At 34.0% G+C, this 15,522-nt stretch overlaps 3 protein-coding genes across 4 annotated transcripts; 2 read left to right on the top strand and 1 right to left on the bottom strand.

The window, feature by feature from the left end:
• The first annotated feature begins 1,571 nt into the window (after nucleotides 1-1,571).
• LOC116114611 (protein tesmin/TSO1-like CXC 5) lies at nucleotides 1,572-7,795 on the top strand. The gene is made up of 10 exons (XM_031400749.1): nucleotides 1,572-1,675; nucleotides 1,793-1,844; nucleotides 1,952-2,332; nucleotides 3,036-3,143; nucleotides 3,920-4,097; nucleotides 4,716-5,072; nucleotides 5,438-5,538; nucleotides 5,638-5,732; nucleotides 6,550-6,969; nucleotides 7,569-7,795. The coding sequence occupies exons 3-10, from the start codon at nucleotides 1,956-1,958 to the stop codon at nucleotides 7,793-7,795; spliced, it is 1,863 nt and encodes a 620-aa protein (XP_031256609.1). The 5' UTR covers nucleotides 1,572-1,675; nucleotides 1,793-1,844; nucleotides 1,952-1,955.
• A 963-nt stretch (nucleotides 7,796-8,758) lies between these two features.
• LOC116114631 (putative esterase YitV) lies at nucleotides 8,759-12,318 on the top strand. Its single transcript, XM_031400774.1, has 13 exons — nucleotides 8,759-9,016; nucleotides 9,198-9,274; nucleotides 9,354-9,434; nucleotides 9,654-9,782; nucleotides 9,875-9,961; nucleotides 10,265-10,318; nucleotides 10,545-10,635; nucleotides 10,723-10,793; nucleotides 10,888-10,957; nucleotides 11,097-11,149; nucleotides 11,444-11,537; nucleotides 11,859-11,956; nucleotides 12,172-12,318. Exons 1-13 carry the CDS (start codon nucleotides 8,776-8,778, stop codon nucleotides 12,259-12,261), a joined length of 1,236 nt encoding a protein of 411 aa, XP_031256634.1. The 5' UTR covers nucleotides 8,759-8,775; the 3' UTR covers nucleotides 12,262-12,318.
• Nucleotides 12,319-12,784: 466 nt separating this feature from the next.
• Nucleotides 12,785-15,063, bottom strand: LOC116114632 (protein PEROXIN-4). Of its 2 annotated transcripts, none has more exons than XM_031400775.1 (8): nucleotides 14,977-15,063; nucleotides 14,848-14,881; nucleotides 14,376-14,442; nucleotides 13,945-14,064; nucleotides 13,742-13,870; nucleotides 13,246-13,375; nucleotides 12,946-13,132; nucleotides 12,785-12,910 (listed from the first exon to the last, which is right to left on the bottom strand). In XM_031400775.1, the coding sequence occupies exons 3-7, from the start codon at nucleotides 14,379-14,381 to the stop codon at nucleotides 13,044-13,046; spliced, it is 474 nt and encodes a 157-aa protein (XP_031256635.1). In that variant the 5' UTR covers nucleotides 14,382-14,442; nucleotides 14,848-14,881; nucleotides 14,977-15,063; the 3' UTR covers nucleotides 12,785-12,910; nucleotides 12,946-13,043. The 2 variants fall into 2 exon arrangements, with proteins under 2 accessions (XP_031256635.1, XP_031256636.1); XM_031400776.1 differs by having other exon boundaries at nucleotides 12,785-12,913; nucleotides 12,949-13,132.
• Between the last annotated feature and the right edge of the window lie 459 nt (nucleotides 15,064-15,522).

The following is a 15,522-nucleotide window of genomic DNA, read 5'->3' as shown; positions in this document are numbered from 1 at the left end:
AGCCCAATTCAAGCATTTTTGGATGTTGCCTAAATTATCTCACTTCAATAACAGTCATTGATTTCATGATCTTAAGCAAAACTTTTTTCCAAAAATAAAAAAAAAAACCCTTTAAAAGCCTATTTTATAAGGTGAATTGATGAACCAATAACTTAGCGTTACAAAATTAATTTGTATACAAAATCTTATATATAAAGTGAGAAGATAAATGACATATCAATAAAAACGATAATGTCACATCACTTTATATACTCAGATTTTGTATTTGTAATACTATTACTTTGAATTTATATATAAAAATAGCACGTTACATGTTATTAGTTTTGTGATAATTTAGAATGACCTAATTTGGGTATTTTAATCAGGTAAGAACTACTCCTCATGTTGTTCACATTTTTTAGATGCTATTATTTCAATATTAATAACTAAAATTTACAAAATTATGGTATATCCATCATGTGATAAGAATAAAAAAAATTTGGGTTTGTTTGAAATGTTATAACTATCCAACCAACCAAATTAAATTCACGATCCACAAATCATTTAGTCGAATTAATTCAAATATTAATTTGAAAGATGTCTATAAATAAATTATTAGGAAATATCAAGCATAGAAATTATAAGATAAAAATTCCTTTTAGTTTAAGCAATCTCTTTACTTACTGGATCGGATAGTTATTAATCAACTTATTAAAGTTTTACATATATTAAATCAGATAATAATAAGTTAACACATAGTAATTATGAATTAATTAACTAGGAGATGAAACCTTTTAGTTAACTTTCCTTTAAGGTCATTAACAAAATTAAGATTATTTCTCATAAATTTCAAATCTATATGAGACCCCTTTATTTTATGAGTAGTTCTACGTTTGTAAAATAAATATATATTTGAAAATAATTAATTTTTGGGATAAAGATATATCTAGAATAGGGATAATTTTACATAATTTAAATATGCTATTTTTTTCATATATAAGTGGCAGTAAAATTAAATATTTTTAAACAAAATAGGAAATTATCAAAACACATTTAAATATTTAAATATCTAAAGGAGGGTCAATCTGCTCGGTCTAACTTTCATGGGGCCCATGCAAAATCCATTCAAAATGACCTAATTTAAAAACCTTCTTTTGTTGCAACGTGGGCCTCGTGGCAATATCCAAAAAATCCTTGTTCAACTTCAACTTGTCATGCCAAAAACAATTTCTTTCAACTAAATACTATTCTTAGATAGCAAAAAGTATCAAATATCATCCGTTCATCTGAACCTCAAGCTCCAGTGATACCCAACCTTCACCGTACACGTGTGCAAACACAAACAAAATCCATGTCCCATTTTGGTTCTATTCAGGTTATTAGCGCCAAATTTCACTCCCATCACTTTCCTAGAATAAACCCCAAGCTCTCCGAATCCAACGGCTCATGAACTCTCAATACACTTTCATTGAATCTCACCCGTGAATAAAATAATTTAATTTCATCCGTTGGATCATCCACCCTTCACATCTAACCGTGAAATATTCAGTAAAATTCAATTTCAAAGTGAACGAGAGGGAGAAGAGGAGCAGGACAAAACAAAAGCTTCAGCCCTCTTTCTACGAGTTCCCGTACTAATCGAGATTTTAAAAATTCGTGAATTCCATAAAATCGCGCATCGCCTACGACGGGCAACGTGAGTTGAAGACGACACAGCTGTCTCCCAAATCTATTTTGTTTAATTTTTCGTCAGTGAAAGCTAAAGTATCATTTTTTTTTTTTGTTGTACGTACAAATCGGGGGAGGATTTTAGATTCAACTCTTTTGGGAAGGTTTTTCTGGTTAATTGATTCAGAGTTTGGCGGGTACGGAAGTCTAAAACGGCATGTTGATATTATTGTTTGTTGGATTGTTGTGGTCAAGAGGTGGATTTTGAATTTTGTTTTGTTGAATGTTATTTACTTATTTGAAGATTAATGGAACAAGGTGAGAAGATTTCTGATTTTGCGCCGAAGAAGTTGGCGAGGCAATTGGATTTCACCGTTTGCCGAGCATCGGCCAACGCCATATTGTCGGAGCAGTCGATAAAGTCACACTCACAGCCGCAACAGTCACAGTCACATCCGAAATCGCAGAAGGAAGTGGAATTGCAAGTAGCGTCACTGCCACAACCACAGCCACAGCCACATGTACAATTGCAGTTACAGCCAGAGTCACAGCTACAAGTGCAATGGCAGATAAGATCACAGCCACAGGTAACGCCGCAATGGCAAGCACGACCGCAGCAGGCGGCCATGATGCATCGGATACCACACCCGGTGCAAAAACTTCAAATGCCGACACCACATATGGCGTAAGTTCTTCAGAAATCTCTTATTGTCCTTTACAATAAAGGGTTACAATTTTTTTGTTTTTTAATCAATGATTTGGTTTTGGATTTGTTGAATTAAGTTTGAATATTAGTTATTAAGCGTGCTGAAGGTAATATTTGTTGATGTTAGTGTGATATATATTTTTTCTAAATTTTTTCTTTTTATATTTACTAATGGGTATATAATATTTGATAGTCTATGAGGTTATAGTCTGGGCATTGAAATTTCTGGAAATTTCTAAATATTAGCAGAAATTGATGTGCACAATGAGCGCCCAAAAACGTTAGAAACAGGTACTCTTGTATATTGTGCAGCTGGCAAGACAGATTTGGGGGCTTTGGTATACATATTTCAGCTCATGTTCCAGCCCTGTGGTTGGTTTTTGTTGCTGTTGATACTATCTTTAGCATTTAATTTTAAATCTTTTGTTCCTAATAAGTGACATCTGAAGTTATTACTTTAATGCTTTTGACTAATTATATTTTTGTCTTGAGTTGATAGATATGCTATTGATTTATCAACATACTATGCTATTGATTTATCAACATACTTTTTCCGTGCTGGCCAAAATCTTTTAATGGCTTTGTTTCTGTAATTTAAGGTGGCTTGAAGTTTTTGTAGATGTTTGAGATTGCATAGACCTAAACTAAGTCATCTATTGACCCTTCCACATTATCTATTCAGCAAGCAAGAATCGCCTAGATCACAACCGCGTGGTAACAATGAAGCAAAAGATGGTACTCCAAAGAAACACAAGCAGTGTAATTGCAGAAATTCCCGATGCTTGAAGTTGTAAGTACATTGCCTCCATTTAAAATTTTCAACCATGACAGATGTCTAAACCCTTTCCTTGTGTTTGCTCCTATTTTTGACACTGTTGCTACCTCACAACTTTATGAGCGGGACTGCCTCCAAAGAATGAAGGTGGTTGTTTAAGTGAATTACTTGTGCCCTTCTAGAAAGTGTGGGCTATTTGATGATTGACCATATTTGTATAGATACTGTGATATAGTGTAAACTAGGTAATATCTTCATGCCTTCTTTATTAGCACATCTCCAAAAGAAGTGATAGAATTCAACTTCTCTGTGGTGGGACAATGCAAGATGTTCCTGAAGTATAAATAAATTTTTCATACAAGTTTAGGTTTTAAGAAGTATCATTCACACAGGAGCAATGGATCATGTCGCCGTTCTTTCTTCTCTTGAGGTTTCCTACCCTCCTCCTTAATCCTTATTCACTCTCATGTAAGCAATTGGGTATGAGCCAAATTCTTTTATTAGAAACATGATGTAACATGTGGTTATCTTTATTATGCTCATGGGACACTTGTGGACTTAAACAATGCCATCCTGGTAATTTTCAATGTGATTTTTTCTGCCACATGTATCTTGGAAGGCACTTAATTTGTTGAATGAATCGTTAAGTTTCTAAGCCAACTTTCATGAACTTGTGCCTGATAGTAGAATATTCCTTGGAGCTCCAATGCACTTTATTTTATATTTAGACTTGTTGCCACTCTTGCTTTTTGGTTTACAATTATCAACGAGCAAATTTTCGCACTTGTTAGGTACTGTGAGTGCTTTGCAGCTGGAATTTTTTGTGATGGGTGCAATTGTGTAAATTGTCATAATAATGTGGAGCATGAGGCTGCTAGGAAAGAGGCTGTTGAAACAACCCTAGAGCGCAATCCACACGCATTCAGACCAAAGATTGCTAGCAGTCCACATGCATCTCAGGATGCTAGGGTAAGTAATCTGACTCCAATAGGTTTTTAAACAATATTGTCTGACCTGTAGTAATATTGTTAAGTTCTAAAGTGCTATTGTGATGGCTTCAATTTACTGAATGAAGTGTCGTGATCAAGTTCCGGAACAGAGGGAATATATCATTGGATTTCATTCAATATATATATATTTTTAAATATAGGTAAGATGTCGAAGATTATTTTGGAACTCGTGTTTGTTCTTTTTCATTATACTAGTACTTGCTGTTTTCAGTTAAAATCAGGCAGTCAACAGTTATTAAACTGTTTATGTTTGTGAAATGGACCAAAATGTTCCAATTTCAAGTCATGACGGATAATGAAATTACAAGTTGAGTTCTATCAATTCTGTCCATATCTGGATTTGACTTAAAAGGACATAGTAATTCATTAAGGTCCCTGCTCTTATTGCAGTGCAGATTTTTCTTTTTCTTCTATGATCAATTTGTTTGCTGTGTAGCTGCATGGGGAGTAGCAGGAAGAAGGGCAGGCAAACACGTGTAGTTCTTGATCATGAATTTAATATGTTGCATAAATTAATCCAATCTAAGTGTTATTGTTGTGAGATACATACCTTTAATATGCCTCAAAACAACTCCAGGAAGATGCAAGGGATGCTCAACTGGCAGTAAAGCATAATAAAGGATGTCACTGTAAGAAATCAGGATGCCTCAAGAAGTATTGCGAGTGCTTCCAGGCCAATATTCTGTGCTCTGAAAATTGTAAATGTTTAGACTGCAAAAACTTCGAAGGAAGTGAAGAACGAAGGGCTCTTTTTCACGGGGATCATAATGCTATTGCCTTCATGCAAAGAGCAGCCAATGCGGCAATTAGTGGGGCCATTGGTTCATCTGGATATGGGACTCCTCTGGCAATGAAAAAGAGAAAATGTGAGGAACTCTTATTTGGTGTAGCAGCCAAAGATCAATCCATCAAAAGGAATGCACCTTGTCAGCAGGTAATTCTTCTATGCCATCCTTCGATGTAAGCATATGTATTTTTAGAGATCAAAATGATCAATTAGTTGAATTTTATGTGTAACTTTATGTTTAAGTAAATAGTTCTTTATAATAATTATTTTGGGGTCTTGTAATTTGACATAAGTAATTTCATCATTGTCATAAAAGATTTTGTTTACTGCTAGTAGTACTTACATGAGCGTATACAATTTGCATTTTTCATCTTTGGTTGCCAGGTCATTATTAGTTCCTATATCTATGGCTCAACTTAGGGGATGCAGTACGTATAGAGAAGTATTCATGAAAGATATGTTAATGCTGTGGCAGTCATCTCTCTCTCTCTCTCTCTCTCTTTTTTCTTCAGGAACACCATCTACGAAATTCTGCTGTCTCTCCGATTCAATCTGTTCCTGTTTCTCGTTCCACTAATACAGCCATATCAGGATCTTCAAAATTCACGTATAGGTAAGCTTCTCTTTGTCCACTTTTTGCTCATAGTTAATGGAAGCTTTCTATTCCACTTTTGTTATGAACTCTAACTAACATAACTGCTCTTGATTGAAGATCTCCATTAGCAGACATCCTTCAACCACAGGATATGAAAGACCTATGCTCACTTTTGGTTGTATTTTCATCAAAAGCTACTATGACTCTCACAGGTACTGATTTCTAAAAATAATTGTTAATATTTTGTATGTTTCTTTGCATTTTAGTTTGGTTTTAAATTTTCAGCCAAGCACGGGGCTAAAATGATTATAATAACATATGTTTCTTGGTCTATCATTCTGTTATCAATCGCAGCGGATGTAGTAGTCCATAAGAGTAATTTTCCACAGATGTATAGTGTTTGAAATTAAAGTAATTGTGCAGATGTTCACAAGTAGTTTAAAAAATATATTTATACACTATAAATTTCATTTAGAAATTTCTTTACTCTGAGTCATATTATGGGACTCATGTATTTATCAGGGAAAACTCAATAACTTGTTTTCCTTTCTTTTTCTTTTTTTCTTCTTTATTTTGCTTAATGCTACAAGTATTTTGAATTGTCCTTTGTATTTATCTAACCAAAAATTTCAGACTTATGTCTGGTATTATTTTCAGTGTTATTATTTTCTTCAGGGTCTACTTTTGGATTGTAAACATTCAGTGATATGGTATTTTTTCTATCTATACTTGAGGTTTCAATACATAATCCTGTCTATTTATTTATTTTTATTTTCAAATTGAGTATCCATTTCCCCTCTTGGTTTATTGTCTTGAGCAATTAATTAAATATTCCCATTTTTCATCTTAAAATCGTAAACGGAAAAATGACTAATAGGAAAATGTTCAATCGTTGCATCTGCAAGGTCACCCCTACGGCAATGTTTATTTGTCATTGTTTTTTTCGAAAGAGTAACTGAAGGTGTAACTCTGCTCCATTTTTATGAAATATATGATATGATTTTTGTTTCTGTAATTCTAAATCTGCAGAAAAAATAGGCGAAATGGATACAAAAACACAGAGAAACAATACTAAGACTGATGTTGCTTCATCCACTCAAGAGATTGAGGATTCTAAGCAAGGAAATGCATTTAATAATGGTGCCCCTAATGATCCTTCAATTGGGAACAGCATGGATGTGGAAGAAAGAAGTGGTTCTGGAGCAGATGGCTGTGATATGCAAAATGAGAGGCCATTGTCTCCTGGAACACGTGCATTAATGTGTGATGAAGAAGATACAATGTTTATGGCAGCTGGGTCACCAACTGGATTGGCAGGCTGTTGTCCAAGCACAACTCAAAAATATAATGGGCATGAATGCACAAGGATTTATGCAGAGCAAGAAAGGATCATCTTAACTGCCTTTCGGGATATTCTCAACGATCTCATAACTGTTGGAAGCATAAAAGGTAAGTTTTTTTTTTTTTGGTTTTGTAATCCTATATTTAAAGCCATTAAAGGTCTTCTTGGAAGCTAGAACCATCCTCTATAAGGGTCAGTTGCTATTGGAGAATCTGTTAAGACCTACAATTCTCACATGTTTGAAAATTTGGAATCTGTCTTCTTAATGTTTGAGTAATTTTTATAGTTAGGCCCCCTATCCAAACAACTTTAATTTTTGGTCGGTTTAAAGGGGCATTTAACATTTCCATTAATTGTAGTACTCAAGCGAATTAACTGGGAATGGGTACTTAATGTGATGATATAAAAGGGATTTGAACTTCTTGTTACATAAAAAAAATTCAAAGTCAGTTCTTGATATTATTATTTTTGTTTATTAGGTAAAGATTGTTTGTGTATAGATGAAGGTCAGAATTTATTGGTTTAAAAATTCAAGATAAAATCAAAATACATAAAGTGAGAAATTCTGTCGTTTACTTTAACATTAGGCATTGGTGGATCCTTCAAAACAGCAGATGTTTTCATTTTCACCTAATCGTCAACAGATTCTTTTCATTTGGTTCATTAAGTAAACATGAAAGATGGTTTTTCTTCTTTTCTGTTGCAGAAACAATGTGCTCGCCAAAGAGGTTAGAACCCGTAGAAAATGGCACCATGAAAGCTGGAATGGAGATGAAGAATCACAAGGAGCCTTGTGGCAATAGCACTGGAAAACCTATACTGCCAGCAGCCGTGGAATTGTCTCAGACTCCCGCTACAATAACTTCCACTTGTAAGAATGATCTGCTGATGAAGGTTGGCTTGCCCATTGAAAATGAGAAAATGGATTCATAGATTAAGAGCTTTAACCAAGGAAAAAGACATTAGGATGCCTATAAGATGGTTGGCCATGCTAATAATTTGTGTGGTTATAATTTTCCCGGGGCTCTAATTGTTAGAAATGTCTTTGGTCTTTAACATCACATAGCTAAAAAGTATTTCTAGGTTGTTTATTACTTTGAGTGATTTATTTATCTAATAAATCATATTGCCCTGAGTTTTAGGGTTTCCGCAATTGGAGCTTATCTGTCTGTTTTCTTATGCTGGGAAATTGGTAACGAAGTTGCTGGTTAATTTAAAACATAAAATGCTTTTACATCTCAATGGCACCAAATGAATACAATTGATGCGCACATGTAGTGTCCTGCTAGCTGAATGATGCCGTTGACATTGCCCTTTTTAAGAACTAATTAACTGGTAACAAAGGAAGCTTCTGTGAACTTTCGTTGCCTGGTTTTATCTTCCAATGTGACAATGTCCTATCCATGGAGCTTTCCTCGACCTTCCTTTGCCCGTTTTTATGTGCTTTACGTTTTGGGTTAGTAATCCCCTCGACTCTAATTTAAAAGGAAATAGTATTTATATATTTTTGTAAAAATATTTATTTGATAATCAATTAGAATTTTTAAATGTATTATCGAAGAAGTTTTAAACTTCGATTTATGGTAAAAAAAAAAAAAAAATTATTCAGAAGTGTACTTTCAGTGAAATTGTTTGATAATAGTGGTTACTGGTTAGCATGAAGCGGCAGTTGCAATAATAGAGGAAAACAGTAGACCGGCCCTGACAGTCTGACTTAACTCTATTAAATTTTATTATTATAATTGAATACCTTAAAAAAAACATGTGCGACTTTAATACATATGATTAAACTTTGGTTGGCTACTGACAAACTGTTTTGGGTAAGAGAAAAGAACTAAACAAAAACAATGATGAAGCTTCTTGTTTCAGTTTTTCTTATCCTCCGTTCATAAACACCCCTGTCCTATTCATCCATGTTGATCACACCATCTACCACACACGTGCATCCTCTAAAACTCTACACGTGTGTTCCACACGCATTCTGTGTGTGGACCTGCCCGCCAAAAAGGTTTCCTTATAAATACGGGATCCAAATCAGAAACAAAGCAATCACTAGCTCTACACATACTGAAATGGATAGGCAAGGTGCCGACGATGCTGAGAAAATTCGATCTGATTTTCTCAAAGTTTTGCGGAGCAGAAGATCCGCTGAAGGTACTCTGCTTGATTGTTTTCACATGATTCATTCAATTTTTCACAGCTGCCAATCAAATCACACATGTTTTTATGTTACTTGTGACTCTGTTAATAGTTGATGATTTGTTTAGTAAATCTGATATTCAATATGTTTTGAAATCTAAAGCCGTTGTTCTGGTTAACTTGTCGGAATTGGCAGTTCCGTTGACCGTGGAACCTGCAAAACCTGTGGCAAATCCTTTATTCCAGGAAGCTTCACCTCCACGCTTTAGTGAGGTTATTATCGTTGTGGTTACGTTGATGAAGAATTGTTGATTGTACTGAACTAATCTATTCTTATTGATGTTTTTACTAGGCAATGGAGTCATGTCCAAAGGCTAAGATAGAAAATTTTAAGGAGTTACTGAAAGAAGAAAATCTTTACTTGCATACTGAGGTATTTGATATTTTTTCCCCTTATTATTTCTATTTTTTTATTTTCAATATCTAAACTGGTTATTTCTTTTGTTTGGTTAATTCATCCTGTCTAAAAATTTCTAAGATTTTGTTAAACCCCTCAAGCTAGTGAATTTGTTTAAGTATCTATGCATGTGATGTACACGTTGCATGATTTTGGTTTTGAAGATAACAATGGTATTATGTTCATTGTTGATAGGCAGGAGAGCAGGGGCGTTTGCCTGTGTTGATTTTAAGTTTGAAAGAAAGTGAACACCGGAGAAGGCCTGCTATTGTTTTTCTGCATAGTACAAATAAGTGCAAAGAGTGGTTACGGCCGTTGCTTGAGGTAGCTACTCTTCTGGGTTTTATCTTGATTTCCGTTTTGGTTAAACTTCATTTTTTTTTATGTTGAGCTCCTCTTATTTTTGTTTATTTCAGGCATATGCTTCTCGGGGATACATAGCGATTGCTATTGATTCTCGCTACCATGGGGAACGTGCTAGCAACTTAACCACTTATCGAGATGTGTGTATTTTCTACTCTTAATTTTGCTTCAAGTTTGTCTGTTTCAATTGTTTTTGCTATAAAACTTGAGAAAGAAAAAATGATTTTATGCAAATTTTGTTCTTCTCCACGTATCACCTTTTTGGCTGTTAAAGGAATCTTCAAAGGATAATTGTTTTTCATTTGCGAGAATACTAGAACTTGTATCAGTGCAAAGTTGCAAATTTCTTATGTGAATGTGGAAGAATCTATGGTTTTAGTTAGTCCTTGAGCAGTGAAATGTTTCTTTGATGATCTTGATCCCATTAATCTATTTGGATGCAGGCTCTCGTTTCATCATGGAAGAAGGGCGACACGATGCCATTCATATTTGATACAGTAATTCCTCGGTCATTTCTTCATTTGCTCTATGTAGTTATTTCTGCATTGTTTACCTGCTTACAGTATTGTTTGGGATAATTGAGTTGGCAATAAGTGGAAAGTTTTGTTGTTTAGTTTTCCTTGTTTCTATGGCTCAACAAAAAATGCTAACTAAACCATAGTATTCTCTTTTCTGAATTTCTTTGGTTCTTGAAATAGCAACTTAGGACTTTAAATCTTGCAGGCCTGGGACTTGATAAAACTAGCAGATTATTTAACACAGAGAGAAGATATAGACCCAATGAGGATAGGTATCACTGGTGAATCACTTGGAGGTTGGTTAAGAGAAATTAAAAAGAATTGACACATTATTTCCATACTTACTGTAGTATGCAAACTGATGTGGTCATTAACCAATGTAGGAATGCATGCATGGTTTGGTGCTGCTTCTGACACCCGCTATGCAGTGGTTGTTCCTATAATTGGAGTTCAGGTGTGTTGATAAAATTCTAATTTTTATTTTTGAACGTGTAACAATTTTACTTTTGAATGACTTTACTTTTATACAATAAAATAATAAATTGTAGGGATTTCGATGGGCTATAGACAACAATCAATGGCAAGCTCGAGTTGACAGTATAAAGGCTGTGTTTGAAGGTAAATCACTACAGTGTGAAGCCTTTATATCTGAAGTTTTGTGGTAAACTGATTGGGAATTAAATAAAATGAAAGCATCTGTGGATCTTCTCTATGCTTCTAGCATTTGTTTGACTGATGTTCTTTGTTTTTGGTTCAGAAGCAAGGATTGATTTAGGTAAGAGCGCTATTGATAAAGAAGTGGTGGAGAAGGTTGGTTACTGTTTTGCCCTTATAGATAAGCATACAACTTTATGTTTATCCTTCAATGGCATGTTCATATTGTTGTCTTTTATGATGTGTTTCCATGTGCTGATCCTTGTGACTATCATGCGAATACCACCAGTTATGAATTTAAGAATTAGCTTTCGGATGTAGACATATGCATTTAATATGATGATCTTGTTTTCATCCTTCAGAAGTCAACCTTTTTAGCTTATTCTTTTACAGTGTGTATCTGAAGTCAGATTGCCTCTTAACTCTTATTGTTTTTACTCTTCTGAACAGGTCTGGGATAGAATTGCTCCTGGTCTAGCTTCCCAGTTTGATTCTCCTTACACAATTCCAGCCATTGCTCCACGCCCACTGCTTATTGTGAATGGTATGTATTTATTTCGTAAACTTCAATCTCCCCCATACAATTGTTCTTTTGCTACAATAATTGTTCTATGCAGAGGCTTATTCTCACAGTAAGGGTTTTCAATCATTGCGCCCTTGGACTTTGGGGACAAGTGATTTCTCTTGCTTTTTTTTTTTCCCCCATCTTCTATAGGTTATCCCCTGATTTAGAAGACCTGCAATCTTTATAAAGCTGCACCTTTCTTCTAGTTTTTTTCACTTAAATAGTTTTTGGAAATAATCTTTTACTTGAGTCTAAATGTTCATTGTGCATTACAATGTTGTTTTGATTTTAAAAATATAGGCGCAGAAGATCCTCGCTGTCCACTTGCAGGTTTGGAAATTCCCAAAGAAAGAGCATGCAAAGCCTATGGAGACACCAATAGTGTGGATAAATTCAAGGTACGTACTTGCTTTATCTGGTGCAGCAATTATAATGTCTTATGTAAATGAAATAATGTTTTCTGCTCCGCCATCGTCCAGAAGTCTTAAGCTCTGTATTTATACAACAATAAGTTTTAAAAGCTTTATAAATTTGAATAATTGTCTTTGCCATTGCTGTTTCTCATGATTTTCTGTGCTTTATAATATACAATTATTATTTCCTGTACATGCAGTTGATTGCACAACCTGGAATTGGGCACCAGATGACATCCTTGATGGTTAAAGAAGCTAGTGATTGGTTCGACAAGTTTCTGAAGAATTAATTTTTTTAATGTAATATTTGTAATTGTTTTCTTTTCCCCTTTGAGTAGTTCAAAAATCCTCATAAGACGTAATTCCAATTCTCTCTTAATTTAGTAACGGCAAGTAATTTCATTAAGATCTTCCTGTACATGCACATGCTCCCCAGCCTTTGTCAAGACAGACACAAGGCAGATGGAAAATTTTATCAATAATGTTAGACGTACAAATAAATTTCCAAAGATTTCTTATACAAAGTGATATAATAAGAGATAAATGAATAAATGAATACAAAAAGTCAAACTTATCATATTCACTCTTTCATTTATCTTCTATCACATCACTTTATACAAAAAAAAATATTTGTAAATCTAGCATTGCCCAAATTTTATTCTAGACTAACCTCTTTAGTATTTGTAGTCTTTTATCATTTGTCCAACCTAAAAGAGAAGATTTCTACTTTTCCACTATATATATATATATATATATATATATATATATGCAGACCTATACCTATTGAATGATTTTTCCAAAAAAAATAAAAAATAAAAAAAAGTACAAACCAACTGAAAATAGACAACACTTAAAAAAAAACTTTTACATTCATCCTTGGCAAACATAGTGTGTCACATATGACATGTCAGTTTCAATGATGCTTTTTATAGTAGTATAAATACAGAAACAATGTAAGTTTGAAATTCGAAAATAATTATAAATACAGAAACAATGTAAGTTTGAAATTCGAAAATAATTCTTTTGGACCGATTAATCCTCTCATGATTCATCACATTAAACAGCACTAAAGTCAGCCTTTCTTAGGCATTGCTGCAAGTCTAGTGTACATCCTTGCCATGGATTGGTATCCCCTGGTATCACCCGAACGCAGCAGGTTGCCTGTCCACGAGAAGGAAAAGCCCAGAAGATGAAACTTCTTTATAATGAAAGCAACTTAATAGTAGGCTTGTATTAATTCCTATTCTTTGGATGTGAGAAAAACATCAATATACCTGAATCACAGTTTAGTGGACTATCAGGTTCCGGGTGTGCCATCAAAGCAATAATAGCCCTACAAACAGACTGAAGTGTCCAGGCTGGGCTCCATGCATTTTTCAAGATATCAAGGCATATTTCTCCTGTCTGTAAAGAGAAATTAACAATACTATACTCAATTAACACCTTTTGCATCAAAAGTAAGTATAATTCAACTTAACAACCAACAAGTTGTTTAATGTTTGATAGGTTGAAGCTAAACAAAGAGGAAAAAAAATATTTATCTTTCAACAAATTTTTTTAGCAAATCTTCAAATCAACTATATGATTCAAAAAGAAAACAAACAAACATCATGCTAGAACTAAAGAACAATTCAGTTTCATGAACATTTAATATGCTGATGTTGCTTATGATATTAGTTGAATCCCTCATAAGATTTAAACAATGTTCATCTCCCCTTTTTTGTCAAAGGAACCAAACAACGAGTTAAGGAATCATACTGGGACTCATACCTTAAAATGCACATTTGGATGGAATATTTTTGTTAAAAACCGCACTTGCGGAGGTTGCAAAGGATATTGCTCTGGAACAGCAAAAGCAAGCTGGAAGACTCCACCCTCAAAAGGAGTCTCTGATGGTCCCTGAATAGGAAATTAGACAATGCAAGTCAAGCAAAAACAAAGTTGACCTTTTTTCTCATCATAAAATCACCTACCTTGATAAGAGCAGTCCATTTAAATATGTTGGAATCATCACAAACTAATTGAATATCTGGGTCAGCTGATTTCTCTCGTTGCACTTCTTTGTATTCCTTAAATAACCTTGCCCTCGATGCCTGCATATGGAATGCAACTGATGTCAAAGTTTTCTAAAGTCCAAACTAATTTGCTCCAGCCACATAAATCCTTCTCTATTCCTGCTTATCCACAACCATATTCAGGACTCATACTCATCCATGAGTATCAAATATGCAACAAAACATGAAATATAATGTCAAAGGATAAGTGAGCAAATGGAGCAATCCATATAACATGATCTATTTTTTATTTCTAGGTTTATGTCTGACAACGTCAAAGAACAAGTGACCATAACCACACAAAATAAACTATCATTAAAGCAAGAGTAATCATATCAATAGTAGCTAACCTGCATTTTAGTTGCTGATTATGTACTCGATAGAGTTCAAAAAGAATATCAAACTTTTACCAAATAACTGCATGAATCAAAGAAACAAACATCATGAACAACAATTAATCAATTCCCGGTGAATAATAATATACTACACAATAATTGCAACAAGGAGAGCTTCATATCCGCACAAATTATAACAAAACTAAAGCCAAATATGTAATTCCCATCGATCAAGTTTCTAAATCCTAAGATTTCAATTCTAACAAAACACACAAGTCTCGTTATTCTAATTCTTAGCAAAAGAACAGGAATTTAACAAAAAGTTTTGAGCTTTCACAACATCCAGTAATATGATAAATCTACACAAAAACAATTAAAATAATCATAAACAAGCTCATCTTCACTGGACAAAACTACAAAACTGATAGCCCAGAATCCGATAAACAAAGGAACAAAAAAAAAATAAAAATAAAAATAAAAATCTTACGTTTTTTCAGAAATTTTCAAGGCGACCAAACAAACTGTAGAGATCGGTACGGCAAGATCGAGAGACGAAACAAATAATCAAAACAGTGATAATAATAATAAAGTAAACGAGAAAAGGTAAGAATCTCACCTGTTGAAGCTATCTGAGAGCTTTCAATTGCCTTCGATTTGAGAACGGAAAAGCAGTTTGATCAGGAAGTTTTTATTAGGTGTGTCATGATCTACAATATCGTTTCGCCGTTTGACAATCTGTACCGTCTTCTCCAAGATCAACGGCTCAAAATTACTTGATGACGTTGGTTGGAAGCAAACACAAAAAGAGTTGTATCCTGTTATTTTACTCTACTAATTTTATTACTACTTTATAATTTTGTACTAGATTTTCTCTAAATTCCGGAGCTTTAATTTTAAACAACGTATTATGTGTATTTTTTGTAATAAAATAAAATTATTTAAATAATTAATTTTTTGTAACCTATAATGCCCTTGTAGGCCTGAATTATCAAAGCATTTGACAGTAGTTGGAGGGCTGAATAGTGAATGACATGTTCCCACCCCAAATTTGAGGAACATAATTTCCCACCCAATGTTAATTGTCCATCCATATCAATTATCTGTTGACCAGCTTTGACCTTGTAAATACCCATTTTACCCTTACTATTCATTATTTTCCCAA

The sequence above is a fragment of the Pistacia vera genome, unplaced genomic scaffold (assembly GCF_008641045.1).
Source record: "Pistacia vera cultivar Batoury unplaced genomic scaffold, PisVer_v2 Contig715, whole genome shotgun sequence".
Lineage (NCBI taxonomy): Eukaryota > Viridiplantae > Streptophyta > Magnoliopsida > Sapindales > Anacardiaceae > Pistacia > Pistacia vera.
This window is presented reverse-complemented; position numbering and strand designations above follow the sequence as displayed.